The sequence below is a fragment of the Lepidochelys olivacea genome, assembly GCF_965140295.1.
Source record: "Lepidochelys olivacea isolate rLepOli2 genome assembly, chromosome: 12".
Taxonomy (NCBI): Eukaryota; Metazoa; Chordata; order Testudines; family Cheloniidae; genus Lepidochelys; species Lepidochelys olivacea.
The window spans coordinates 2,353,321-2,380,668 of NC_140422.1; the positions used below are offsets into that span (position 1 = coordinate 2,353,321).

At 47.6% G+C, this 27,348-nt stretch overlaps 1 protein-coding gene and 1 long non-coding RNA gene across 4 annotated transcripts; one reads left to right on the top strand and one right to left on the bottom strand.

Moving 5' to 3' along the window:
- Window positions 1-416: 416 nt before the first annotated feature.
- Window positions 417-16,699, bottom strand: LOC311529102. The gene is made up of 3 exons (XR_014713766.1): window positions 16,610-16,699; window positions 2,449-2,526; window positions 417-784 (listed from the first exon to the last, which is right to left on the bottom strand). It is a non-coding gene; the product is annotated as an uncharacterized lncRNA (long non-coding RNA).
- CMTR2 (cap methyltransferase 2) lies at window positions 16,206-27,348 on the top strand. Of its 3 annotated transcripts, none has more exons than XM_084644809.1 (2): window positions 16,206-16,260; window positions 19,008-27,348. In XM_084644809.1, the coding sequence occupies exon 2, from the start codon at window positions 19,027-19,029 to the stop codon at window positions 21,325-21,327; it is 2,301 nt and encodes a 766-aa protein (XP_084500935.1). In that variant the 5' UTR covers window positions 16,206-16,260; window positions 19,008-19,026; the 3' UTR covers window positions 21,328-27,348. The 3 variants fall into 3 exon arrangements, with proteins under 3 accessions (XP_084500935.1, XP_084500936.1, XP_084500937.1); XM_084644810.1 differs by lacking the exon at window positions 16,206-16,260 and adding an exon at window positions 16,443-16,837; XM_084644811.1 differs by lacking the exon at window positions 16,206-16,260 and adding an exon at window positions 17,965-18,066.

Here is a 27,348-nt window from a genome sequence, read left to right on the forward strand (position 1 = left end):
GGTGTGGTGAGGGGTGCAAGCTTTGGGAGGGAGTTTGGGTGCAGGAGGGGGCTCTGGGATGGGGCAAGGGATTGGGGTGCAGGAAGGGATTTGGGGTGCAGGCTCCAGGAGGGGACTCAGTGCTGGGGCATGGGTTCAGGGTGCAGGAGGGGGTTCAGGGTGCAGGAGGGGGTGCCAGCTACAGGAGGGGGCTCAGGGCTGGGGCAAGGGGTTAGGGTGTGGGAGGGGCGTGGGCTCCTGCTGGGCGGTGCTTACCTCGGGCGGCGGTGCAGTGGGGCTAAGGCAGGCTCATACACACACAAACGTAGGCCTGCCTGCCTGACAAAATAATAACAGCCTGCAAATTTGCATTGATTTTCACATATTTACATAAACTCAGGCACCAACCATCAGAAGCATTTGTCTTCCTGTTTAAAATGCTCTGTGACAAAGCCCAAAGTAAGTGTGGCATGTGTTTACTGGGAGGCTGCAGAGTTTGGGAGGTGCCACGTGTCATGGATCCACGGGTCCGCTGCTCTTGAACAGCTCTGGGGGGGGAACAGTCCCTGGGAAGACCCCTTTAGTGTGTCAGCCCCTTCAGGTCACACTCTCTCCCTGGGTTGAGCCCCTTGGCTTCTCCGCCTTCTGGGACTGAACTTCGGAGCCTTCAGCACCCCTGCTTCACTCTGTGAGCTTGACCTGAATTGGACACCTGGGGAAGACTTGCAAGCCCAAAGGGAGCAATGTACCCCCAACTTCCTGACTCAGAAGTGACGCTCAGCCAGCAGAAGGGTCTGTTAGATGTCTGGAACACAGCATAGAAAGTTCTTGATTATCACAGAGAACAGAAAGTTACAGCCTGGTCCATCTGGGTCAGTTCAGAGCTCAGAGATCTCTTTGACCCACCTTGAGTCCCAGTCCCGAAGAGTGTGTCATGCTTCCAGCAGCTCACATGTAACTACTCCCCACCCCCACCCCCAGACTCCTCCTCAGCCCTTTGCGTTGTCAGTTGTTGGCTGCATGTGTGTTCTCTCGGCATGCTGCACTGGCTGTAGCCAGATAGCCTGTACAGCAGACTTTGATTGTAGTGCCCAAGAAGACACAGACTCTGTTCAGTGGCAAAGGCTCTCAGCCAGGCTTATTGCCGACAAAGCATGGTCCTAGTGCCTATGCATGCTACAGGTACACTGATACATGTATACTCATGACAATGGACTAGCTCAGTGAGTGGCAGGACTTTCTGTTCTCACCTTGGCCAGACAAAGACATTCCTCCTGAGACCCCTCTTTTATACAAGCAAATTACTTGGTACCCTTCTGACATGGTTTGTGACCATCTTATACCCTGTACCTGTTGGTTGGATCAAAACATTTCCATCCATCTCTCTGTCATCCTGACCTTATGTCAAGGAGAGGTCAGTGTGTCCCTATATCATCTTTGGGGAGTGTGTATACACCATACATTCCTATCCTGGCACCAGCCTTCTGGAATGTGTTTCTATGAATACTTAGTACCTAGGAGTGCTTGTGTTTTCGCAACGCCAGCCCTGGCCCCGCCAAGTCCATGTACTGGAGAGTGAACCTGTGAGCAGGCCTCTGCTTTGGAATGGGCCCTGGCTTTTGCTCATAGCCTGACTCTTGCTAACTTTGCTGTATCTCAGCAGGCCCTGGCTTTTGCTCACTTTAGTTCATGCCTTAGGCCTCGTACCAGATCCCATGCTTTAGACTCTCTCTTTCTACTAAACTTTGTTCTTGCTTCCAGGCAAAGATGGTCACTTGGCCATCTTCCTTAGTGCTCTGTTCTCCAGCTGGTCATAACTGGCTGTCTTCCTGCAGAGGGGGTGGGCTCCCCTGGTCGTTAGCTGATAGGTACCAGTTGTCTGGGCAATTGTCTGGGATCAGGCCCCAGAAAGCTGGGTATCAGCCACACCTGGATCTCTGGGTCTCTGCAAAGAATAAACAACCTTCTCCCCTGACCTAGTTAACCATGCTGCTCATAGGGGAAACTGAAGCACACACAATCGTCATCCAAAATATTATGAAAAACTCTCATACCATGTAAATACAAAGAGTAATCAAACACATCCCTGCCACACTTCAGTATTCTTTCCCACTCAAGTGGTGACAAGGGGGAGATGAGGTGTGCCTTGTAATACTCCATCGAGCTTAACTAACTTACTGAACTCCAGCCATGCCCAAAGGAAATGCGGGGGCAGGTCTTTCAAACCAGTTCTGCTCAGCAGACTATAATGTCTTAAAGGGCACACACTGGAAAGTTGGGGACCCCAGAAATTGCATGCCCATTTTTTATTTCTGCATGTGTTTGCTCTCCGACCTGAGAGAACACCCTGAACACTTTTTGGGTTGCCCCAAGAAGTTCTCATAGTAAATTTCAAACTCAAATAGGATAAAATGTGAATGGTGAAGAGCATGCAAAACAGAGCTCAAAATACTCCACAGTCATCCCCACCTTGATTTCATGCAGGTCCATCCGCACAAAACAGCTTGCAGGATCTTGGCCTTCAGGAGCCAATGGGGTCAATAGAATCTGTTTGTTGATGGGAAACAGCATGATACGGAAAGCATGAGTTTTCACTTTCTCCCCCACCACCACACACACAAAGTGGATCTAAACAGAACCATGGGTATCCTTCCCCCCCATCTCCCACCCCTCCACACACACACACTGTCCCCCCCCCACACCACACCCCGTCTTTCATTTTGACATCACCACCTCCATGGGCTCCTCTCCTTTATAGACACCTGGCCCCATGGAGTCCTTCCTCCACCTGGGAGGACAGGAGAATGACCCCCTCTGATGTTGCTGACTGGGTTGTTTACCTTCACGGAGCCTAAAATGTCTCCTCCACAATGTCTCTGAGCTCTGTGAGCCTGGGAACCAAGAATTCCTAGGTTGCTCCCTTTCTTAGGGCAGCCCCACACCAATAATTTAGCTTCCTATTTCCTCGTTTCGTTGCCTTTATATCCCCTCCTCACTTCCCCTTTTCATTTTCCCTACACTTTTTTCTGATATCTTCCCTTCTCTTTTCACCTCTCTTCACTCCTTGCCATTCTGCTTTATCCCTCTCCTCTGTGCACTCTCCTTCTGCCTGCCTTCTCCCCAGGCACATTCTTCTCCCCTCCGTCATTCTTCTTTACAAAACACATTAGGCCCGTAGCACAGAGCTCTCCATAGCAGCTCAAACCTTTTGGCCCTCTGGAGATCCCCTACTTCTCTTCCCAGTACTTGCAATTTCTTTTTAACACCAAATTTGTTCCTATTGAACTGAATGGAGACAGGCAACCCCAGTGAGCAAGACTAGGTCCTAAATGCTGATTTTCCTTGTCGCTCTTTGGGGGACTCCTGAGCCCTCCAGATCTGTCCCTTTGTTTAGCATTAATCTGATTTTCCCCCCCAAAGCAAACAAGATCAGACAGTCTGTGAGCTCCTTCCAATTTGTTCTTGTCTAAGACAATCTCCTCCTTTAGTCTGGATTTACATGGAAAACGTTATCAGGAAAGGACCTTCTTTATCTGTCTCCAGAGGTCTGTGATTTAGCAGCAACAAAAATGACTTAGGCCTAGTCTACACTATGGGGTTAGGTCAAATTTAGCAGCGTTAGGTTGATTTTAAAATGAATGTGTCCACACAATCAACCCCGTTCCGTCGACTTAAAGGGCTCTTAAAATCGACTTTTGTAATTCTCCCCAGCGAGGGGAGTAGCGCTAAAATCGACCTTGCTGGGTCAAATTTGGGGTAGTGCAAATGCAAATCGACGGTATTGGCCTCCGGGAGCTATCCCGGAGTGCTCCATTGTGACCGCTCTGGACAGCACTTTGAACTCCAATGAACTAGCCAGGAACACAGGAAAAGCCCCAGGAACTTTTGAATTTCATTGCCTGTTTGTTCAGCGTGAAGAGCTCAGCAGCACAGCTGACCAAGCAGTCCCCCCAGAATCGCAAACGAGCTCCAGCATGGAGCAAACAGGAGACACTGGAGCTGATTGCTGTTTGGGGAGAAGCATCTGTGCAGACAGAAGTCCGATCAAAAAGAAGAAATGCAAATATAATTGCCAAAATCTCACAGGGCATGGTGGACAGAGGCTACAACAGGGACATACAGCAGTGCCGCGTGAAAGTCAAAGCATCATAGAATCATAGAATATCAGGGTTGGAAGGGACCTCAGGAGGTCATTTAGTCCAACCCCCTGCTCAAAGCAGGACCAATCCCCAATTAAATCATCCCAGCCAGGGCTTTGTCAAGCCTGACCTTAAAAACTTCTAAGGAAGGAGATTCTACCACCTCCCTAGGTAACGCATTCCAGTGTTTCACCACCCTCCTAGTGAAAAAGTTTTTCCTAATATCCAACCTAAACCTCCCCCACTGCAACTTGAGACCATTACTCCTTGTCCTGTCCTCTTCTACCACTGAGAATAGTCTAGAATCATCCTCTTTGGAACCACCTCTCAGGTAGGTGAAAGCAACTATCAAATCCCCCCTCATTCTTCTCTTCTGAAGACTAAACAATCCCAGCTCCCTCAGCCTCTCCTCATAAGTCATGTGTTCTAGACCCCTAATCATTTTGTTGCCCTTCGCTGGACTCTCTCCAATTTTTCCACATCCTTCTTGTAGTGTGGGGCCCAAAACTGGACACAGTTCTCCAGATGAGGCCTCACCAATGTTGAATAGAGGGGAACAATCACGTCCCTCGATCTGCTGGCTATGCCCCTACTTATACATCCCAAAATGCCATTGGCCTTCTTGGCAACAAGGGCACACTGTTGATTCATATCCAGCTTCTCGTCGACTGTAACCCCTAGGTCCTTCTCTGCAGAACTGCTGCCTAGCCATTCGGTCCCTTGTCTGTAGCGGTGAATTGGATTCTTCCGTCCTAAGTGCAGGACTCTGCACTTATCCTTGTTGAACCTCATCAGATTTCTTTTGGCCCAATCCTCCAATTTGTCTAGGTCCCTCTGTATCCTATCCCTACCTGCCACTGTATCTACCACTCCTCCTAGTTTAGTATCATCCGCAAATTTGCTGAGAGTGCAATCCACACCATCCTCCAGATCATTTATGAAGATATTGAACAAAACTGGCCCCAGGACCGACCCTTGGGGCACTCCACTTGATACCGGCTGCCATCTAGACATGGAGCCATTGATCACTACCCGTTGAGCCCGACAATCTAGCCAACTTTCTACCCACCTTATAGTGCATTCATCCAGCCCATACTTCTTTAACTTGCTGACAAGAATACTGTGGGAGACCGTGTCAAAAGCTTTGCTAAAGTCAAGAAACAATACATCCACTGCTTTCCCTTCATCCACAGAACCAGTAATCTCATCATAGAAGGCGATTAGATTAGTCAGGCATGACCTTCCCTTGGTGAATCCATGCTGACTGTTCCTGATCACTTTCCTCTCGTATAAGTGCTTCAGGATTGATTCCTTGAGGACCTGCTCCATGATTTTTCCGGGGAGTGAGGTGAGGCTGACTGGCCTGTAGTTTCCCGGATCCTCCTTCTTCCCTTTTTAAAAGATGGGCACTACAGTAGCCTTTTTCCAGTTGTCCGGGACTTCCCCCAATCACCATGAGTATTCAAAGATAATGGCCAATGGCTCTGCAATCACGGCCGCCAATTCCTTTAGCACTCTCGGATGCAGCGCATCCAGCCCCATGGACTTGTGCACGTCCAGCTTTTCTGAATAGTCCCTAACCACTTCTTTCTCCAGAGAGGGCTGGCCACCTACTCCCCAAGCTGTGTTGCCCAGCGCAGCAGTCTGGGAGCTGACCTTGTTCGTGAAGACAGAGGCAAAAAAAGCATTGAGTACATTAGCTTTTTCCACATCCTCTGTCACTAGGTTGCCTCCCTCATTCATTAAGGGGCCCACACTTTCCTTGGCTTTCTTCTTGTTGCTAACATACCTGAAGAAACCCTTCTTGTTACTCTTAACATCTCTTGCTAGCTGCAGCTCCAGGTGCGATTTGGCCCTCCTGATTTCATTCCTACATGCCCGAGCAACATTTTTATACTCTTCTGTTTATTTGTTTATTATTTGCTGGGACCAAAGGGAGGACGCTACCTTTAGTCGAACGTATGAGCAGCTGGCGGCCGTTGATGGGACCCTGATCGATCCATGCTGGGCAAAGGTGTGGCCTCATTTCGAGTTACACCATAACCATCTCTCTTGGGTGGAACGAGATCCCCACATCGGAGAGGTCCAGACCCAGCTGCTTGTGCCTCGATGTCACTGATGAGCGATAATGAAACTCGCCCGACTGCAGGGCACTTGGGCCATGAAAAGACCCTTGCCCGAATCTTGACACGGTTCTTCTGGCCCGGGGTGCACCAGGACATGAGGAACTATTGTAGTTCCTGTCCAGAATGTGAGCTGGCTGCTCCCCCACAGATGCCCAAGGCCCCACTGATTCCCATGCCCATTGTAGAAACACCATTTGAGCAAGTGGCCATGGACTTGGTGGGCCCCCTCCCACAGAGTATGGCTGGGTTTCAGTACGTGCTGGTCTTCGTGGATTACGCCACCCATTTCCCCGAAGCCGCCCCAGACGAGTCCCCTTATGCTGGCTTATGTAAATCCTATTTAAGGGTGGGGAGGAAGGCAAACAGGACTCCTCCTCTTCATGGCCTCTCTGTCCAAGAAGAAAGATTGCAAAAGGGAAGGCAAGGGGGGAATCCAGACTGAGGACAGGGGCACAGGCTGAAAAGGAATATAACTGGAACTGGAACTATCTGTAACCAACTTTTTTAGTGAAACTAGCTTAGTTTGCATGTTTGATTTCATTTGCTTTGTAATCTGCTTTGTTCTGTTCATTACCCCTTTTTCCACTTAAAATCTGCCTTTTATAGTTAATACAATTTGTTTTGTTTATTATTAAATCCAGTTTCTGTAATTTCTAACTTGGGGGAGGAGGCGAATTTCATAATATATCTTTGGGTCTGCACCCTCAAGGGTGGTGGACATCTGAGTGCAGGAGCAAGTCCCTTAACCTGAGTCTTCCCAGAGCTGATCTGCAGCTGGGTGTGGTTCTGCCTGTGTGTGTGTTAGAGGAGATTTCAATGGGAGTTACGTGTGATGGGTTGGACCCTTGGGAAGCCACCTGATGTGCTGAGATACCACTGAGTCTATCTGTTCTGCCAGCATGGGCCCCCTTTAACCTGTCTTGCTGAGCCAGGCTCTTAAAATCTCCTCTAACACACACAGCAGGGAAAGCGCTGCAGTCTGTCCACACTGACAGCTGCAAGCGCACTGGCATGGCCACATTTGCGGCACTTGCAGCGGCATTGCGAGCGGTGTATTGTGGGCAGCTATCCCACAGAGCACCTCTTCCCATTCTGGTAACCGTCACCCTATGTCTCCTGGGTGCTGGCAGACGCGGTACGGCATTGCTACACAGTAGCAGCAACCCCTTGCCTTGTGGCAGCAGACGGTACAGTACGACTGGTAGCCGTCATCGTCATGTCTGAGGTGCTCCTGGTCGCCTCTGTGAGGTCGATCAGGAGCGCCTGGGCAGACATGGGCGCAGGGACTAAATTTGGAGTGACTTGAGCAGGTCATTCTCTTTAGTCCTGCAGTCAGTCCTATTGAACCATCTTATGGTGAGCGGGCAGGCGATACGGACTGCTAGCAGTCGTACTGTACCATCTTCTGCCGAGCAGCCATGAGATGTGGATGGCATGCAGTCCTTCTGCACCGTCTGCTGCCAGCCAAAGATGTAAAAGATAGATGGAGTGGATCAAAACAAGAAATAGACCAGATTTGTTTTGTACTCATTTGCTTCTCCCCCTCCCCTGTCTAGGGGACTCATTCTTCTAGATCACACTGCAGTCACTTACAGAGAAGGTGCAGCGAGGTAAATCTAGCCATGTATCAATCAGAGGCCAGGCTAACCTCCTTGTTCCAATAAGAACGATAACTTAGGTGCACCATTTCTTATTGGAACCCTCCGTGAAGTCCTGCCTGAAATACTCCTTGATGTAAAGCCACCCCCTTTGTTGATTTTAGCTCCCTGAAGCCAACCCTGTAAGCGCCCCTCCCAGCGTCAGAGCAATGGCAAACAATCGGGCATCTGAGAGTGCTGTCCAGAGCACTCACAATGGAGCACTCTGATGGGGCTAAAACATTGTCGCGGGTGGTTCTGGGTACGTGTCGTCAGGCCCCCGTTCCCTCCCTCCCTCCGTGAAAGCAAGGGCAGACAATCATTTCGCGCCTTTTTTCATGAGTTACCTGTGCAGACGCCATACCACGGCAAGCATGGAGCCAGCTCAGGTAACCGTCACCCTATGTCTCCTGGGTGCTGGCAGACGCGGTACGGCTTTGCTGCACAGTAGCAGCAACCCATTGCCTTCTGGCAGCAGACGGTGCAATACGATTGGTAGTCGTCCTCGTCGTGTCCGAGGTGCTCCTGGCCACGTCGGCTGGGAGCGCCTGGGCAGACATGGGCGCAGGGACTAAATTTGGAGTGACTTGACCAGGTCATTCTCTTTAGTCCTGCAGTCCTATTGAACCGTCTTATGGTGAGCGGGCAGGCGATATGGACTGCTAGCAGTCGTACTGTACCATCTTCTGCCAGGCAGGCAAGAGATGAGGATTGCTAGCAGTCGTATTGTACCATCTTATGCCAGGCAGGCAAGAGATGAAGATGGCTAGCAGTCGTACTGTACCATCTTCTGCCGAGCAGCCATGAGATGTGGATGGCATGCAGTCCTTCTGCACCGTCTGCTGCCAGCCAAAGATGTAAAAGATAGATGGAGTGGGTCAGAACAAGAAATAGACCAGATTTGTTTTGTACTCATTTGCCTCCTTCCCTGTCTAGATCACACTGCAGTCACTCACAGAGAAGGTGCAGCGAGGTAAATCTAGTCATGTATCAATCAGAGGCCAGGCTAACCTCCTTGTTCCAACAACAACGATAACTTAGGTGCACCATTTCTTATTGGAACCCTCCGTGCAGTCCTGCCTGAAATACTCCTTGATGTACAGGCACACCCTTTGTTGATTTTAGCTCCCTGAAGCCAACCCTGTAAGCCGTGTCGTCAGTCGCCCCTCCCTCCGTCAGAGCAACGGCAGACAATCGTTCCGCGCCTTTTTTCTGTGCGGACGCCATACCAAGGCAAGCATGGAGGCCGCTCAGCTCACTTTGGCAATTAGGAGCACATTAACCACCACACGCATTATCCAGCAGTATATGCAGCACCAGAACATGGCAACGCGATACCGGGCAAGGAGGCGACGTCAGCGCGGTCCCGTGAGTGATCAGGACATGGACACAGATTTCTCTGAAAGCATGGGCCCTGACAATGCATGCATCATGGTGCTAATGGGGCAGGTTCATGCTGTGGAACGCCGATTCTGGGCTCGGGAAACAAGCACAGACTGGTGGGACCGCATAGTGTTGCAGGTCTGGGACGATTCCCAGTGGCTGCGAAACTTTCGCATGCGTAAGGGCACTTTCATGGAACTTTGTGACTTGCTTTCCCCTGCCCTGAAGCGCATGAATACCAAGATGAGAGCAGCCCTCACAGTTGAGAAGCGAGTGGCGATAGCCCTGTGGAAGCTTGCAACGCCAGACAGCTACCGGTCAGTTGGGAATCAATTTGGAGTGGGCAATTCTACTGTGGGGGCTGCTGTGATGCAAGTAGCTCACGCAATCAAAGATCTGCTGATATCAAGGGTAGTGACCCTGGGAAATGTGCAGGTCATAGTGGATGGCTTTTCTGCAAATGGGATTCCCTAACTGTGGTGGGGCTATAGACGGAACCCATATCCCTATCTTGGCACCGGAGCACCAAACCGCCGAGTACATAAACCGCAAGGGGTACTTTTCGATAGTGCTGCAAGCTCTGGTGGATCACAAGGGACGTTTCACCAACATCAACGTGGGATGGCCGGGAAAGGTGCATGATGCTCGCATCTTCAGGAACTCTGGTCTGTTTCAAAAGCTGCAGGAAGGGACTTTCTTCCCAGACCAGAAAATAACTGTTGGGGATGTTGAAATGCCTATATGTATCCTTGGGGACCCAGCCTACCCCTTAATGCCATGGCTCATGAAGCCGTACACAGGCAGCCTGGACAGTAGTCAGGAGCTGTTCAACTACAGGCTGAGCAAGTGCAGAATGGTGGTAGAATGTGCATTTGGACGTTTAAAGGCGCGCTGGTGCAGTTTACTGACTCGCTTAGACCTCAGCGAAACCAATATTCCCACTGTTATTACTGCTTGCTGTGTGCTCCACAATATCTGTGAGAGTAAGGGGGAGACGTTTATGGCAGGGTGGGAGGTTGAGGCAAATCGCCTAGCTGCTGGTCATGCGCAGCCAGACACCAGGGCGGTTAGAAGAGCACAGGAGGGCGCGGTACGCATCAGAGAAGCTTTGAAAACCAGTTTCATGACTGGCCAGGCTACGGTGTGAAAGTTCTGTTTGTTTCTCCTTGATGAAACCCCCCGCCCCTTGGTTCACTCTACTTCCCTGTAAGCTAACCACCCTCCCCTCCTCCCTTTAATCATTGCTTGCAGAGGCAATAAAGTCATTGCTGCTTCACAGTCATGCATTCGTTATTCATTCATCACACAAATAGGGAGATGAGTATCAAGGTATCCCAGGAGGGGTGGTGGAGGAGGGAAGGAAAATGCCACACAGCACTTTAAGCACAGCACTTTAAAAGTTTACAACTTTAAAATTTATTGAATGACAGCCTTCTTTTTTTTGGGCAATCCTCTGTGGTGGAGTGGCTGGTTGGCCAGAGGCCCCCGCACCGCGTTCTTGGGCGTCTGGGTGTGGAGGCTATGGAACTTGGGGAGGAGGGCGGTTGGTTACAGAGGGGCAGCAGTGGCAGTCTGTGCTCCAGCTGCCTTTGCTGCAGCTCAACCATACACTGGAGCATACTGGTTTGGTCCTGCAGCAGCCTCAGCATTGAATCCTGCCTCCTGTCATCATGCTGCCGCCACATTTGAGCTTCAGCCCTGTCTTCAGCCCGCCACTCCGGTTGCCTCCGGCCAACCAGCCATGACGTTCATCCATTCTTGCGCGCCCTCCTGTGCTCTTCTAACCGCCCTGGTGTCTGGCTGCGCGTAACCAGCAGCCAGGCGATTTGCCTCAACCTCCCACCCCGCCATAAACGTCTCCCCCTTACTCTCACAGATATTGTGGAGCACACAGCAAGCAGTAATAACAGTGGGAATATTGGTTTTGCTGAGGTCTAAGCGAGTCAGTAAACTGCGCCAGCGCGCCTTTAAACGTCCAAATGCACATTCTACCACCATTCTGCACTTGCTCAGCCTGTAGTTGAATAGCTCCTGACTACTGTCCAGGCTGCCTGTGTACGGCTTCATGAGCCATGGCATTAAGGGGTAGGCTGGGTCCCCAAGGATACATATAGGCATTTCAACATCCCCAACAGTTATTTTCTGGTCTGGGAATAAAGTCCCTTCCTGCAGCTTTTGAAACAGACCAGAGTTCCTGAAGATGCGAGCATCATGCACCTTTCCCGGCCATCCCACGTTGATGTTGGTGAAACGTCCCTTGTGATCCACCAGAGCTTGCAGCACTATCGAAAAGTACCCCTTGCGGTTTATGTACTCGGCGGTTTGGTGCTCCGGTGCCAAGATAGGGATATGGGTTCCGTCTATAGCCCCACCACAGTTAGGGAATCCCATTGCAGCAAAGCCATCCACTATGACCTGCACATTTCCTAGGGTCACTACCCTTGATATCAGCAGATCTTTGATTGCGTGGGCTACTTGCATCACAGCAGCCCCCACAGTAGATTTGCCCACTCCAAATTGATTCCCAACTGACCGGTAGCTGTCTGGCGTTGCAAGCTTCCACAGGGCTATCGCCACTCGCTTCTCAACTGTGAGGGCTGCTCTCATCTTGGTATTCATGCGCCTCAGGGCAGGGGAAAGCAAGTCACAAAGTTCCATGAAAGTGCCCTTACGCATGCGAAAGTTTCGCAGCCACTGGGAATCGTCCCAGACCTGCAACACTATGCAGTCCCACCAGTCTGTGCTTGTTTCCCGAGCCCAGAATCGGCGTTCCACAGCATGAACCTGCCCCATTAGCACCATGATGCATGCATTGGCAGGGCCCATGCTTTCAGAGAAATCTATGTCCATGTCCTGATCACTCACGTGACCGCGCTGACGTCGCCTCCTCGCCCGGTATCGCTTTGCCATGTTCTGGTGCTGCATATACTGCTGGATAATGCGTGTGGTGTTTAATGTGCTCCTAATTGCCAAAGTGAGCTGAGCGGCCTCCATGCTTGCCTTGGTATGGCGTCCGCACAGAAAAAAGGCGCGGAACGATTGTCTGCCGTTGCTCTGACGGAGGGAGGGGCGACTGACGACACGGCTTACAGGGTTGGCTTCAGGGAGCTAAAATCAACAAAGGGGGTACCTGTACATCAAGGAGTATTTCAGGCAGGACTTCACGGAGGGTTCCAATAAGAAATGGTGCACCTAAGTTATCGTTCTTATTGGAACAAGGAGGTTAGCCTGGCCTCTGATTGATACATGGCTAGATTTACCTCGCTGCACCTTCTCTGTGAGTGACTGCAGTGTGATCTAGAAGAATGAGTCCCCTAGACAGGGGAGGGGGGAAGCAAATGAGTACAAAACAAATCTGGTCTATTTCTTGTTTTGACCCACTCCATCTATCTTTTACATCTTTGGCTGGCAGCAGACGGTGCAGAAGGACTGCATGCCATCCACATCTCATGGCTGCTCGGCAGAAGATGGTACAGTACGACTGCTAGCCATCCTCATCTCTTGCCTGCCCGGCAGAAGATGGTACAGTACGACTGCTAGCAATCCGTATCGCCTGCCCGCTCACCATAAGACGGTTCAATAGGACTGACTGCAGGACTAAAGAGAATGACCTGGTCAAGTCACTCCAAATTTAGTCCCTGCGCCCATGTCTGCCCAGGCGCTCCCAGCCGACGTGGCCAGGAGCACCTCAGACATGACGATGACGGCTACCAGTCGTACTGTACCGTCTGCTGCCACAAGGCAAGGGGTTACTGCTACTGTGTAGCAATGCCGTACCGCGTCTGCCAGCACCCAGGAGACATAGGGTGACGGTTACCTGAGCGGGCTCCATGCTTGCAGTGGTATGGCGTCTACACAGGTAACTCAGGAAAAAAGGCGCGAAATGATTGTCTGCCCTTGCTTTCACGGAGGGAGGGAGGGAACGGGGGCCTGACGATATGTACCCAGAACCACTCGCTACAATGTTTTAGCCCCATCAGGCATTGGGATCTCAACCCAGAATTCCAATGGGCAGCGGAGACTGCGGGAACTGTGGGATAGCTATCCACAGTGCAACGCTCCAGAAGTCGACTCTAGCCTTGGTAATGTGGAAGCGCTCCCCCGAGTTAATGCACTTAATGCACTTAGAGCATTTTCTGTGGGGACACACACACTCGAATATATAAAACCGATTTCTAAAAAACCGACTTCTATAAATTCGACCTTATTCCGTAGTGTAGACATAGGCACCAATAATGCCCTCCCATAGTGAAACCCAGAGGAGGGCTAAAGCCAGGTAGAAAAATCCATTACTTTAAAACCAAGGAGTTTCTGCCAAATTATACAAGGCAGGTGGCTGTTGGGTCCTCATGGAGCTGGCAAAGACCTTGTTTGCCTAACATAGTTTAATGCTGAGCTCTCCAGAGAAATCCCTGTGGCTGTAGAGGGCTTGGCAGAAGCTCAGACCCTCTAGTTCTCTCTCTGCCCACCATGGCAGTTGTTCTGCTGTCTAGCGATCTACTCCAACCATCCCCACTTGTGGATTTGATAAGGCAAAGCAAGTGATTGTTTAGCTGGGAAGTCCCTGCAGGTTTCCAAGAATACGATGCCACAGACTGCCACAGCTCGGCTCTTTGCTCTCCAAAACACGCAGGCCCAGATTCTCAGAGGTACTTAGGCTCCTAATTTCTGTTGAAATCAATGGAAGTTAGAAGCCTAAACCCCTTTGAGACTCTGGGCCTTAAATATTATGGATGGGATCCACAAGCACTGAAGTGCCTATGTCCCGTTTTTAGGTGCCACTGCAACCCCCACAACTCCCATTCGGTTGCTGGCGACCCCATAGGCACCTAAACACCCTCAGCACCCAAGCTTTTCTGCAGTAAAAATTCCCTAGGCATCTGTGTTCCTCCCTCTGCGGATGTGAGCGGCAACCTCACTCTGGGTGCTTAGGCACCTATGTTCCCACCTAAGCTCCAGAGCGAGCAATGGACCAAAGGAAAGATAAGCACTCCTTGGCCTAAATCATGTGAGGGACCCATTCCAGTAAACATGCTCAGAAGCTGCCTAGCTCCATACAAAACAGCCAGAGTGCAGAGGAGAAGACGACTCCCTTTATAACAGGGGTTCTCAAACTAGGGGTTGTGCCCCTCAGGGAGTGACAAGGTTTTTTTCATGGGGGGTTGTGAATTATCAGCCTCCACCCCCAAAACCCCTCTTTGTTGGTACTCTGTCGACACTTTTGCTGACAAAATACTTCCAGCCCCGTGAGCAGTGTTTGCTTTGTCGGCAAGAGAGCCCTCCTACCAACAAAGCCACATTCACACTGCCACTTGCTGCGGCAAAACTTTTGTCTTTCGCGGGGAGGCTTTTTTAAGCACCTGTGAAAGACAAAAGTTTTGTCCACAACTTGGCAGTGTAAACAAGCCCTAAGTCACCACCTCCTCCTGTTCTGCTTTCTTCTCTCCCATCTCCCCCCAGTTCTTTTGTATGGAGTTAGGCATCCTCTAAGCTCACCTACTGGATCAGGCCCTGGCTGGGATGATTTAGTTGGGGTTGCTCCTGCTCTGAGCAGGGGGTTGGATTAGATGGCCTCCTGAGATCTCTTACAACCCTAATCTTCTAGGATTCTGTCTTTGATTTAGGCAGAGGAGTGCCTATCTGATGAAGTGGGCTTTAGCCCATGAAAGCTTACGCTCAAATAAATTTGTTAGTCTCTAAAGTGCCACAAGTACTCCCCTTCTATCTTCCCCCAGTTCATGAACTGCTAGCAGAGATAGGCACTTCCTTGCAGCCTAGAATTAGGTGCCAAACTCCGAGCAATCAGTGCAAACTTTCCCTTTAGCACTCCACCAATGTGCCTAGGCCCTCATCTGGAGGAATCGCTTCTGCTTTGTGGCCTGCTCATTCTATGGCCCCTGTTACTTTATGGTGCCAACTGTTGTGGGGGATTTTCTGATATGCTTTCCTTTCCAACGGGAACTGGATTGAGTCGACCAAATTCATGTCCCACTGAGTAATTAATGAAAAATCTGCCTGTTTTTACCATTTCTGACTTGATCTGAATAATTAGTGTGAAGGTGAGAGGTGCTATTGGCACCAAAGCTAATTGCATAAACAGCAAGTATGTGTTTACCACAGGCGTGTGTGACAGACCTGCTGACACCTAACTTCCAGTGGGACGTCTGGGGAGGAACTAGGACCCTGCTATGTAATGCCAAGGAAATGCACTGGACTAGGAGAGCTTTCTAGGGAGACAAATCATGAAAGTTCTGCTGAAAGATCAGGGGGAGTTCCACCTAAATGGGGAGAGATGGAGCGGCGTGGGGGTCTGGCCTCCCACGCATTCAGCCACACCGCTGTACCCTGGTGGGCGGTGAGTGGGCGGCCGGAGCAGGTGTCTTTCTGCAGGGGCAGGGAAGAGCACACAACCTGGGTGGCCATGGCAGCAGACTGGAATGGGGGTAGCGAGGGGCTGCGACAGGCCTGGACGAGCAGGGCGTGAGGCAAGGGGGGTGAGTGGCAAAGGGATGCCGCCTTGGTGGGTTGCTCGGAGGCACGGGGGTGTGGCGGGAGAGGCTCAAAGGCCTGGCTGGGCGGGCGGGCGGGCAGCACTGGCGTGGGAGGAGAGGGGCTGTGGGATGGCACGCCCTCGAGCCGGGGGCCAGGCAGGGGGCTCTGGAGAGTGGGGCTGAGGCGGGAGGGCCGCGGGCTGAGGTGAGGGGGCAGGGGTGCCCTTGGAGTACAGGGCCGGGGGCTGTGGCCTGGGCTGTGGGGCCGGGGCGGGAAGCCGGGAGCGGGCCTGGGCTGCGGGGCCGCGCCACGGCGCGGGGGGGCGGGGCTGCGGGGGCGCGTCACGCGGCGGCGGCGGCGGCCGAGGCGAACGTCCCCGGAGCCTCCAGGCCCCGCCCCCGCGGGACACCCCGCGCGCCCCCCCTCCCTTCCCTTCCCGGCGGCCCCGCCTCGCGGCCTGGCGCGGGGCTCGCGTCTCTCCGAAGGCCGCAGCCGCCGGCCCGGGTAAGGAGGGCGGGCGGAGCGGGGCCCAGCGCGGCTCCTCGGGCCTCTGCCCCGCGCCGAGCGAGCGAGCGAGCGAGCGGAGCCCCCGGCAGCGCGGGCCGGAGCCGCCCCTGTGGGCTGCCCCCGGGCGGGGCGGGGCGGGGCTCGGGCGCCTGGGCCGCGCAGGAGCGCCCGCGGGCAGCCCTGAGCCCGACTCCGCCGCCACGAGCCGGGGCCCCGCTGAGCTGCCGCCGCTCAGAGATTTGAGACTCTTACGGGTCGCCCCCGTCCCGCCCCCCTGCCGCGGCGGACGCGGGGGCTGAGGAGGCGCTGTCCGCCCCTCCCGCCTTCCTTCCCGCGCTGTACCTACCTTCCCGGCGTGGGCAGCGACCCTCTTTGGTCTGTGTTCAAAACGAACGGCGGGTCATTCGTGTGCCTAAGCGTGGTCCGCACCAGCCTGACCCATCGCTGCCCCGCTAGGAGTGCTTGGTTTGATCGTGGGGGCACGGGGCGAAGCCAGCTGCGTTGCCCGTCGTGCTGCCCTCATCCGTTTGGCCCCTGTCGCGGCGGTAGCCGAGTCTCTGAGCGCTCCCGTGAGGTAGGCAGGTGGTGTCCCCGTTTCACAGATGGCGAAGCCAAGGCAGGGAGGAGGCGTCTGCGTGGCACCTGGGAGCAAAACTCCCAGCCTGGTCGGACACACTTGGGCTCGTGGGGCTTGAGCTAGCGCAGGAGAAATAGCCGTGTGGATGCTCAAAGAAACGGAGGACTCGTGGCACCTTACCCACGAACCAGTTTATTTGCGCATAAGCGTTCCTGAGCTGCAGCTCACTTCATCGGACGCAACTCACGGAAGCTCATGCTCAAATAAATGGGTTAGTCTCTAAGGTGCCACACGTCCTCCTTTTCTTTTTGCGAATACAGACTAAGACGGCCGTTACTCTGAAACCAGTCATTATGCAAGTGTGGATGTTGTGGCTTCAGAAGCAACCCAAGGGTGGACCCAGGGGGTCAGCTGCTTTCAAGCCTGTCCATGTCCACACTGCTATTTTTAGCATACTTGCTAGGCCCAGTCTTTCTACCTGGACTGTGAGGCTCTCTCTCAGCTCTAGTGTAGACATCCCCTCTTTGGATATGCCTGCACTGGAGCTGGAGTACGTCCCTAGGGTTTCAGACAGGATTGTACAGGAGTGACTAGCCTGTCCTGGTGCCTGTGCAGCTGTGGCTGTGCTGTGACTTTTAGTGTGCTAACTTGATCAAAGCTAATGCCAATATGTCTTCCTGAGCTGGAAATTACTCCTCCTGCTACCATCACAGGAGGTCTGTGGTGGACTGTAAAACAAGTCCACACTGAACCTTTTTTGCTTGATTTCCAGTAAACCCAGTGCCTTAACTGCAAAATCATGCTACGTATTTCCCAGGAAGAAGTATTTCTGTTTTTGTTTTAAAGCAGCTCCCTATTAATTTCATTGGGTGACCCCTAATTCTTGTGTAGTGTGAAGGGGTAAATAACACTTCCCTATTCACTTTCTCCACACCGTTCTTGATTTTGTAGACCTCTATCTTATCCCCTCTTAGTTGTCTCTTTTATAAGATTAACAGTACCTGTCTTTTTAATCTCTTCTCATATGGAAGCTGTTCCGTACCACTTTATAATTTTTGTTGCTCTTCTCTGTACTACTTCCAATTCGAAATACATATTTTTTGGGATGGGGGCCACTAGAACTGACTATCACTTTCAAAGTGTGGGATTGGTATGAGTGTGGGTGGTGGTAAAAGAGGACACTCTCTCTCAATTTGTGAAATCAAAGTCTGAAGTCTGGATAACAAGTGAGTTCGTTAAGAAATTAAACAACAAGCTTGCTTTTATGTCATGAGGGTGAAGTCTCTAGCTTCCATCTTTTGTGTTAGCCAGATGGGTTGGCCAAAATTCTTGTTTTGGATAGTTACAATTTGCCTCTCTGTATTCCTTTCAATTGCAATATAGTATTTTTCACTGCTTTTCCTAAACCTGTTCTGTGGAGCTAAACTGTTGCATTTTTTTGTGGTGGGTGAAATGATGTGCAGAACTAGAGTGGATCTCTTGGCTCCCAAACTGCTGGTCATTTTGCTTAAATAATGCTTCTTGAGTTAAAATGTTGGCTTTGAACTGAGAACCCAACTGTTGCCCTGCAGAGTCAGAACTGTCTCTTAAAGTTCTGTGGTGCATGCAGTAGCAGCTTGGTTCCTTCCCGCTATTGTTCCAGCCTTGCCTCTGCTCTTTTTTCCCCCCCATTCCCCACACCAATTCTCCCATATCTCTCCAAAATGTTACCTTTCTATATTAGTTGGATAACTTTTACTAGTTAATTGGCACTTGGGGAATTTAAGGCATATATATTTTCCGTCTAAATGTATTGGGTCAAAATGGAGGTCTTACTCCAAAGCAGAACTAGAATCATAGAATATCAGGGTTGGAAGGGACCTCAGGAGGTCATCTAGTCCAACCCCCTGCTCAAAGCAGGACCAATCCCCAACTAAATCATCCCATTACTACTTGAGTAACTCTTTATTTCACTCTTAAAATATCTCAGTAAAGTATTTTTCCCTTCTCATTCTGGAACACACACTCTAAAACCAAACAAGTTGAAATAGCTAACTTTTTCTTAAACTTTACAAATGTATTATCTGTTTAGTTTTTTTAACTTATTCAGTGTTTTCTTATGGTTGGGAAGGTGTCATTGGTTCGGTTCATGTAACCCCCTTATCTTTTCTTTGTTTCCCCTCTCCAGATTGTGGGTTAGTCCAAGAATGAACAAATATACGAAGCCTTATGGTGAGCAGACCACAAATCTTGAAAAATTCAGCCCTGTGATTCTTGCTGAAATTGAGGAGCTCTTTGAGAAGAAGTTCTCATATACAAAACCATCGAATAGTGAATGGCAGCTGCCAGATTCCAGTGATGTGTTTACTTGCAATCACAAAGAATTCAATACACTCCTTGCTCTGAAGGACTCCATGAATGAAGTAAAAAACCAACTAAGTGATAAGAAATTGGATGCATGGCATCAGCACACTTCCTTCACCAACAAAGCAGGGATAATCATTCCTCATGTGAAGAAATCTGTGAATGCTGAGCTGTGTACCCAGGCTTGGTGCAAATTCCATGAGATTTTGTGCAGTTTTCCCCTTCTCCCGAAAGAAGCTGTTCAGAATGGAGAACTCTATTCTGTCCACCTCTGTGAAGCACCTGGTGCTTTTATAGCCAGTCTCAATCATTACTTAAAATCCCATCACATTCCCTGCGATTGGAACTGGGTAGCCAATACCCTAAACCCATATCATGAAGCAAATGACACCCTTGTGATGATTATGGATGACCGACTTATTGCAAATACCTTGCCATGGTGGTATTTTGGACCGGATAATACTGGGGATGTGATGACCTTAAAACATCTGACTGGACTTCAGCACTTCATAAGTAATATGACCACTGTTCACTTGGTAACTGCTGATGGGAGTTTTGATTGCCAAGGAAACCCAGGTGAACAAGAAGCGCTTGTCTCACCGCTACATTACTGTGAAGCAGTCACTGCTTTAATGACCCTTGGCAATGGTGGCTCCTTTGTTTTGAAGATGTTCACTTTGTTTGAACATTGTTCTGCCAATCTGCTTTTTCTGCTAAATTGTTCTTTCGAGGAGGTCCATGTCTTTAAACCTGCCACTAGCAAAGCCGGGAACTCTGAAGTCTATGTAGTTTGCCTTCATTACATGGGCAGAGAGGCCATCCATCCTGTGCTGTCCAAGATGATGCAGAACTTTGGAACAGAAATTGTTAACAAGGCACTCTTTCCACAACATGTGATTCCAGAATCTTTTCTTAAAGTACATGAAGAGTGCTGTGCATTCTTTCACAAGTACCAAATAGAGACTATATCTGAGAACATCCGACTCTTTGAGTGCATTGGGGAAACAGAACAAGAAAAGCTGAACAATTTAAGGGACTGTGCAGTGGAATTTTTCATGCAAAAGTTCCACCTGAAACACATTACAAGAAATAACTGGCTAGTGAAGAAATCTCATGTAGGCTGCAGCATGAACGCAAAATGGTTTGGACAGAGGAACAGATATTTTAGTACATACAATGAAAGAAAGATGCTGGAATCCCTGACATGGGAAGATAAGGTGGCCAAAGGCTATCTTAATCATTGGGCTGAAGAGCACACTTTAAGTAATGCTGGGAAAAGCTGCATTTTGGAAGGGTCATCCCGTAATCTTGAATGTAATTTATGGTACATCCTGGAGGGAAAGAGGCTGCCAAGAGTAAAATGCTCTCCATTCTGTGATGGTGATGTCTTGAAGAATCTCAATGAAGCCATCAAAGAATCATTAGTAGGCAGACTAAAAACTATTTCCTTTTCCAGACAAACACAGCACCCATGTCATTCTTGCAGTGTTCTTACTGAGGCACTGATACTATCTGAGTTGTCTAGCCTTACCAAGTACCATCAGAAAGTACCAAATGAAGGACACAGTGACCAAATCAAGTGTCTCGTTGTGGGCTTTCCGTCTCTTTGTGACATCAAAACTCAGTCCAACGTGGAAGTTAGGCTCCTGGAGTCAGCTGCACTCTTGACTTTCAGCTGTTCTTTGCTTCATGATGGAGAGCCAAAATATCAGCAGCATCTTTTGGACTGCATTCTGCGTGCGGTTAATCAACTTCAACTGGGAGATGCTTTGATTCTGCCTGTTCTTTCTTGTTTTACACGCTTCACAGCTGGCCTGATTTTTGTACTGCATGGCTGTTTCAGCTACATCACATTTGCTTGCCCCATAGCCTCTGAACCTTTAGGGACCACTGCTGTTCTGTTGTGTATTGGCTATCAGGGTCTTCCAAATCCAGTTGTTGAGTACTTGCAGGATCTGAATAAACTAATGAGCTCTTTGCTCAACTCAGACTCTCCCCAGCAGGTTTTGCAGTTTGTCCCTATGGAGATACTTTTGAAAGGCGTGCTACTTGAGTTTTTATGGGATTTGAATACTGCCATTGCAAAGAGGCAGCTCCATTTGATTGTACAAGTTGAGCAGCAGCAAATGTCATGTAATCTTTAATTTTAGTGATTCTAGAATCGAATTGGTAGATGTTTCAAAAGATTCACTTCACTGGCTGTTTAAAGTTCTTAAAATTTTTTTTATTTTTCTTTTGCTAGTGTGAATATCACTTCATTTTAAAACAGTGGGGATTATTTTAATGTTGGTATCCAATTTTGGATCGCCAGTTCTACAGTACTGCCTTATGGCATTAGGTGTTGCCATACAATCCTGTAAGCATGGGGGTTATTCTACATGGTGGGGAAATTAAGGCAAAATGAAGGACTGAAATTTTGGAGAAAGGGGAGTTGTTCTAGGTAATGCCTTTGTACAATCTTGTCTTCCCTCCACGTAGGCATAACCTCACAATGACTATATTTCTGTGATGAGATTTGACTGGAGCTTAATTGATGCCACTGCTGATCAGCCAGTAGAGGCTGCTAGTTGTATCCCTTTCATACTGTCTCTCACTGTTAATTTGAGAGCTCTGGGGACCCAAATGTGGTATTCAAACTTGGTAGCTGATAGCATTTCCATGCTAGCTAATTTTCCCTTTTGATTAAAAAGAGGCTGGCTATGCTGTTGCCTGCAGAAAGAATTGAAATCCTTTAAAAATATCTCTAGAGTTGCTGAATACACCACTGTTTTCTGAAGCAAATATTATATTTATCTCAAATTTAATTTTATAAGCTGTTGCCTTAGCAGATCTGAAGCCATGCTGGCAAAGGCCTCAGTTTTTCAAAAGTTACTGACTTGTGATTTGGATGTCTCAATTTTTGTTGCCCAACTTTAGGCATTAAAGAAGGTTGACTTTTCAGAGTTCAGGTCTTCACCACTTTCTGAAAATTTAGCCCTCCTTAAAAAGGTATTTCAAGTTAGGCACATGCTGGCAGCCGCTAGAATGCTATGTGATGCCATTTATAACATACCACCATGTAGGGCCAAGGTCAGATGTAAAGCACAAGGGAGACTGGTTTTCTTATCAGGAATTTTGTGATCGCAGAATCCCAAGTTACAAATCCTTGCTTTTTCAGCAGTGTATAGGAGGGAATCAAGACTTCTGGGTTCTACTCCCATCTATGAAATAGACTTGCTGTGTGGCCTTCAACAAGTCACATCACCTCCCTATGCCTCCATTTTCCCATCAGCATAACACTTGTTTGAGTTTCCAAAGTGCTGAGGATTCATTCATAAAGATTTTGAGAACCTTGGGTGAAAGAGAGAACTGCCTATTGTTGTCTACTATGGTAGCTGTCAGCAGGTGACCCACAACTACTGATTTTAATTAGAAACGTTATCAAGTGCAGTTTAGAAGCAGCAAATAATATGTCTCACTGTGTGACAGTTGGAAGCATGGAACTGAGAAAAGTGAATGAAACTTGTTGGAGGGGAAAAAAAAGTATGTTACTTGATTTGATCCTTTTAGGAGTAAAATGAAAGAGAAAATGAATAATTGACACTACTGTCCCTTAAGGAAAATCAGATTTTACTTTTTCATATTGCTCCTTTAAGATCTCATTTTGATATCTAATTCATTTTCTTTAAAACTTTGTTTCCAAGATTCTAATTTACATAGAAGACCTACTTAGAGAGAGAAATGGTATTTAAAGGGGAAACTTATGGATTTAATGTTGGTATAAAAATTACATAAATGAGTGCATGTGAGAGAAAGGGGTTAGTAAAAGAAAAGACAGCCTCCTGATTAATCACCAGTCACTTGTGGAAATACTTTTAATTACATGAGGAAGGAGCTTGAAGGATATTTGATTATCAGTGGGGATTAAAAGCACGGTTGAAAAACTCTCTTGTCTGGTGGTGCTGCACACTTAGTAGCCTTTCTTGTCACTTTGGTAGGGGTGGAGTGTAATCTAACATTTTGTTCTGCTTTTTGTTTACTGGGTTTGAGTTGGTAGCTTAAGTCTAACTACTTTTATAACATTCTGTACAGACTTTGCTTTTCTGATCCACTGAAACTGCGCAGAAGTGGATCTGTTTGGCTCCTGCTTCCCGCAAACTTCTCAAATTGGTCACTGTTCATTTTAACTTGCTTTAAATTAACTTCCTGTAGTTGTTCTGTGGAGATGAAGAGAGCCTTGCCTCCTGTCAATCACAGGCAAGCAAAACAGTTCAGCAGATGCTGGGGGGATCAAGAGACTAAGGCAGCAAAAGCTTCTCCAGTAAGTGATTCTGAAAGCTTAGGAAACTTTTTAAGAGGACCCGAGGGGCCAAAAAGGAGGCAACATTGAGGAACAAAGGAAAATGAAGGGGAATGGAAGGAACAGAAGACCTATAATGTGAGAAAGAAAAGGGGAAGGGGGAAGGATATATGAGGGGGATAATGGATCTGAGAGGACAGTGTGATTAAAAACCTCAGGTACAGTACCATAAATTCAGTATTCACAAATGATCCTTCTGTTTCCATGTATATGGGAGAATGAGCAAAATTAGAAGTATCGCCATCCATCAAAAAGCAGTGTTCCCTCTCCCTCTCCCCTTTGTAATTGTGGGATTACAGAGGGTTACCTTAACCTGTTTGTATCCTGCTCTAGTCAACCCATATGGGAAATCACCTCTTCTGAAGCAGGAGCACATACCTATGTATCTGGAAGTATTGTAGATGTATGTTTACATTGTCACAATCTATATTTTGGAGTACTAAAAAGTCAAAAGGTCCCCCATATAGTTTGTCAACTGAAATCTAGACATCAATTCTTTCTGGGCTTAACGGGACATCTATAACTTTAGAAATCTGACTTCTGTCTGATTTTTTTTTTTTAAACCTACTGTTGCTACAAATCCCAGAGATAACTATACCTGTAGGACAAATACAAAAACTTTTTTCTCTATTTTTTTTCCCAATTGTCTGCTGTGTATCTTTGCCAGGACTCTGTCAGTTTCACTGTTTTCCCTCTGCCATCAGTCAGTATTCCCCATTTGTATGGGCCTTTCACATAGCAATGGTGGAAGATGGGCTTTTTTTTTCCTTTAATGAAATGTGGTTGTAAAGCCACAAAAATTGACAGGAAGACTCTGAAGCAGATGTACTTCATGAAAGTATCTTTAACTCTCTGGAATTGACTAGACTTCACATTGACAAGGTCCCTTGAGGTGCCTCACTTCTTCCGTACTTTCTGAAAGCCATCTTTCCAGTATCCAGAAATTAAAAACAGGAGGCGTAACTTGACTTGGGGCCTGATTTTCAAGAGAGTTTAGCAGCCAACGTACTTCCAAAGTGCTTCTCATGAAAATCTGATTGCCACCTCCCAGAGGAGAGACATAGGGGGAGGATGTCTTAGAGATCGTTTTATTGGGTGAAATCCTGGCCCCATTGAAGTCAGTGGGAATTTTTCATTGACTTCAGTGGGGCCAGGATTTCCCCCCTGGAGTCTCAGGGTGCTGGGTTTTGGTCCACAGTCTCCTGGCAGAGTGATCCATAAGGCTCATTTTCAAATATGGAGGATTCCAAGGATGCTGGCACAAGGGCTTTGTGACTCCACCCTACTCATGGAGCCTGTGTGTTCTCCACTCTCTCCCTGGCACAGAAATCCTGTGGTCACAGGTGCCCCCTTGGATCCTTCCTTAATGGGGAATTCTCCATGATGGAGGGGTCTCTGTGAGAGTCCCAGTCTACATTTTGTTTTTAAAATAAAATCACTGAAGTCTAATCAAAGTTAGGACTGTTGCTTTGTCCTTTTATTGTGAATGTTGTGGGCTGATTGTGTCTTAAAGACCAAAGACTCCTCAAAAAACCAGTAACGTTTACGTGTTTCCATTGTGCCTTTTGTGGGAGTCATAAGAAAGAGAGGGAAGAATGTATTAACCTTTTTGGATAGAGATGAATTGAAGAGTCTCTGATGCAGTTAAATTCATTTGCCAAGTCTTATGTTTGACATAGAATGAGGCCTGATTAAATATGTCTTAGCTTTCTTTTTTTTTTTTTTTAAACAACTGGCAAGTTTATTTTTTCTGCCTCCTACCATTTGAAGAGGAACTGGATGTTGGTCTTAGTGTTTTAGAAGCTACAAGTTACATGCAGTGAAAGGGAGGGGAGGGAGCAAGTCATTGATCAAGCTATATAATGTACAGAGATGATAAATACAGATGAGTTATGAGAATGTGAGATGGATTTGGTTTATTTGGCAGCCTTACTGTTTCAGATTTTCAATTATGAGTTCATATCTAGGCCCTAGTGATTGTTAGATGAAAGGCCTGTCTCTGGTTTAATTTGTAAAGATTTTGTACTTGATTTGGCTCCTGCCTAAGAGCCATTTGACTATTGATTTCAAAAAGTTACACTGATTTAGAATAAGTGAAATTTGAATAAAATATCTACCCAATGAAACGACTCTTTAGTTGAGTGCATTAAGGTTTGGAGACTTGCCATTTTTTATTTGTATTGTAAATTATTGTATTTAAGTGTGTGTGTGTGTACACACGCATGCATATTCAAATGAGGTATATAAAAAGCCTGCTGGTTTTCTAATTTTATTTCTATAAGGCATAATGAGATTTACTGTATGAAATCTTGTCCTCTGCTAAAATTATACTAATTGCTGTCTATTCAACTTAAATTAAGTTAGATCAGTCAAATTACTAGTAGAATAAGTAGACTGTGGTAGAATTACTGGATATTAGAAAAGCAATTTGGGACTTTGGTATAAGCTATCTGAATAGCTTATGCAGTAGGAACAGAAAAGTCTTATGTTCTGGTTGTTAAGATGAGATCTTGAGCTAGGGTGTGGAATATTCTTAAATATTGATTCATTGGGATGCACAGTGTGACCATAACACTCTAGCCTATGGGGCAGGAAGTCTTTCTTTATCTTCTTCTGTAACATTTCTTTTGAGATTTTAGTCCTTAAACTTGGGAATAATTTTCAGCACATTATTTTGGAAAAATAAACTTAGCATAATGTTTTTCTCTTGCTATTTGTATCTGGATGCCACTAAAATATGTCAGCGTGGCTATTCGTGTAGGCTGACAAATTGTGGGGGGCACTTGTTTTCTGGACATGACAGCTTCGCAAATTTTATGCTTGTGCATGGAAAGTAATGTGTTTATTGTTTTTTTTACAATGGGCATATGAAATATCATTAGTTTTTGTTTTTCTCCTAATATCTTCAATCACTGGTGTAAAGGTTGGGTGAAAAGATTTTTTTTTTTGGTGCCTGGATTGCTAAAGTTTCATGACAATATTACAAGACTGAGATAAGGGAAGCCATTTTCATGGTTTTCTTGCTGAAAACTTGGTTTGCTTTCTTCCTTTTAAACTTCAGCTCAGCTGGCAAAATGTATTAACTGGACAGGATGAAATAAACATATAGGCCCAAACGGAGTTGCATCTATTTATGTCAGAAGTGAATGCAGCCCATGATTGCTTATCAGTAACTGTTTATTATACAATAATTTGGATTGCTGTGTAATTCTGTGTAAATGCTGGCAATTCTGAAATTTATTCTGAGCTTTAAAAGTATATCAACTTTATGTGGAAATTCTGAATGGTTAGAGACAACTGGCTTGTAACAAAGCATAATTTGCTGTTACAATTACTGCCTAGCTAAGCAGTCTTTCTGTCCATCTGTACAGTCTGATTAAACTTGCTCACTGGGCCACTGTCTACATTTGCCCAACCTTGCTTGATAAAGATTCCTTCAGAGGTAGGCTCGGTGGGATTTACTGCCTTGAGAGACCATTTTGTGCATGTGTTAGTTAATGCTGCTGAGATTTGCAATCCTACATCAGATTGGAAGGGTTTGCTTTATAACTAAGTGGATGTTTGTTTTGTTTGGGGGTGGAGTATTTATGGATATAAAGATTAAAGAATGCTGGCTGAAGCTGGCTATTGTATTTCTCTGTTGACCTCTGTAAATGTATGCATGTAAAGTGTGGGGTTTTTTTTGTTTTTTTTTTAATTATTTGAAAGGGGGGGGGTGAAACTTGTGTTTGGAAATAAAATTTTATTTTTCTCTGAGCATTCGTTTCTCTGTTTAGAGTCCTATCTATATATGAAACTGAAAAAATAAACAACTGAGTAGCAGACT

Coding starts and splice junctions, on each gene's coding strand:
- CMTR2 (XM_084644809.1), top strand. CDS start 19,027: ATGAACAAATATACGAAGCCTTATGGTGAGCAGACCACAAATCTTGAA.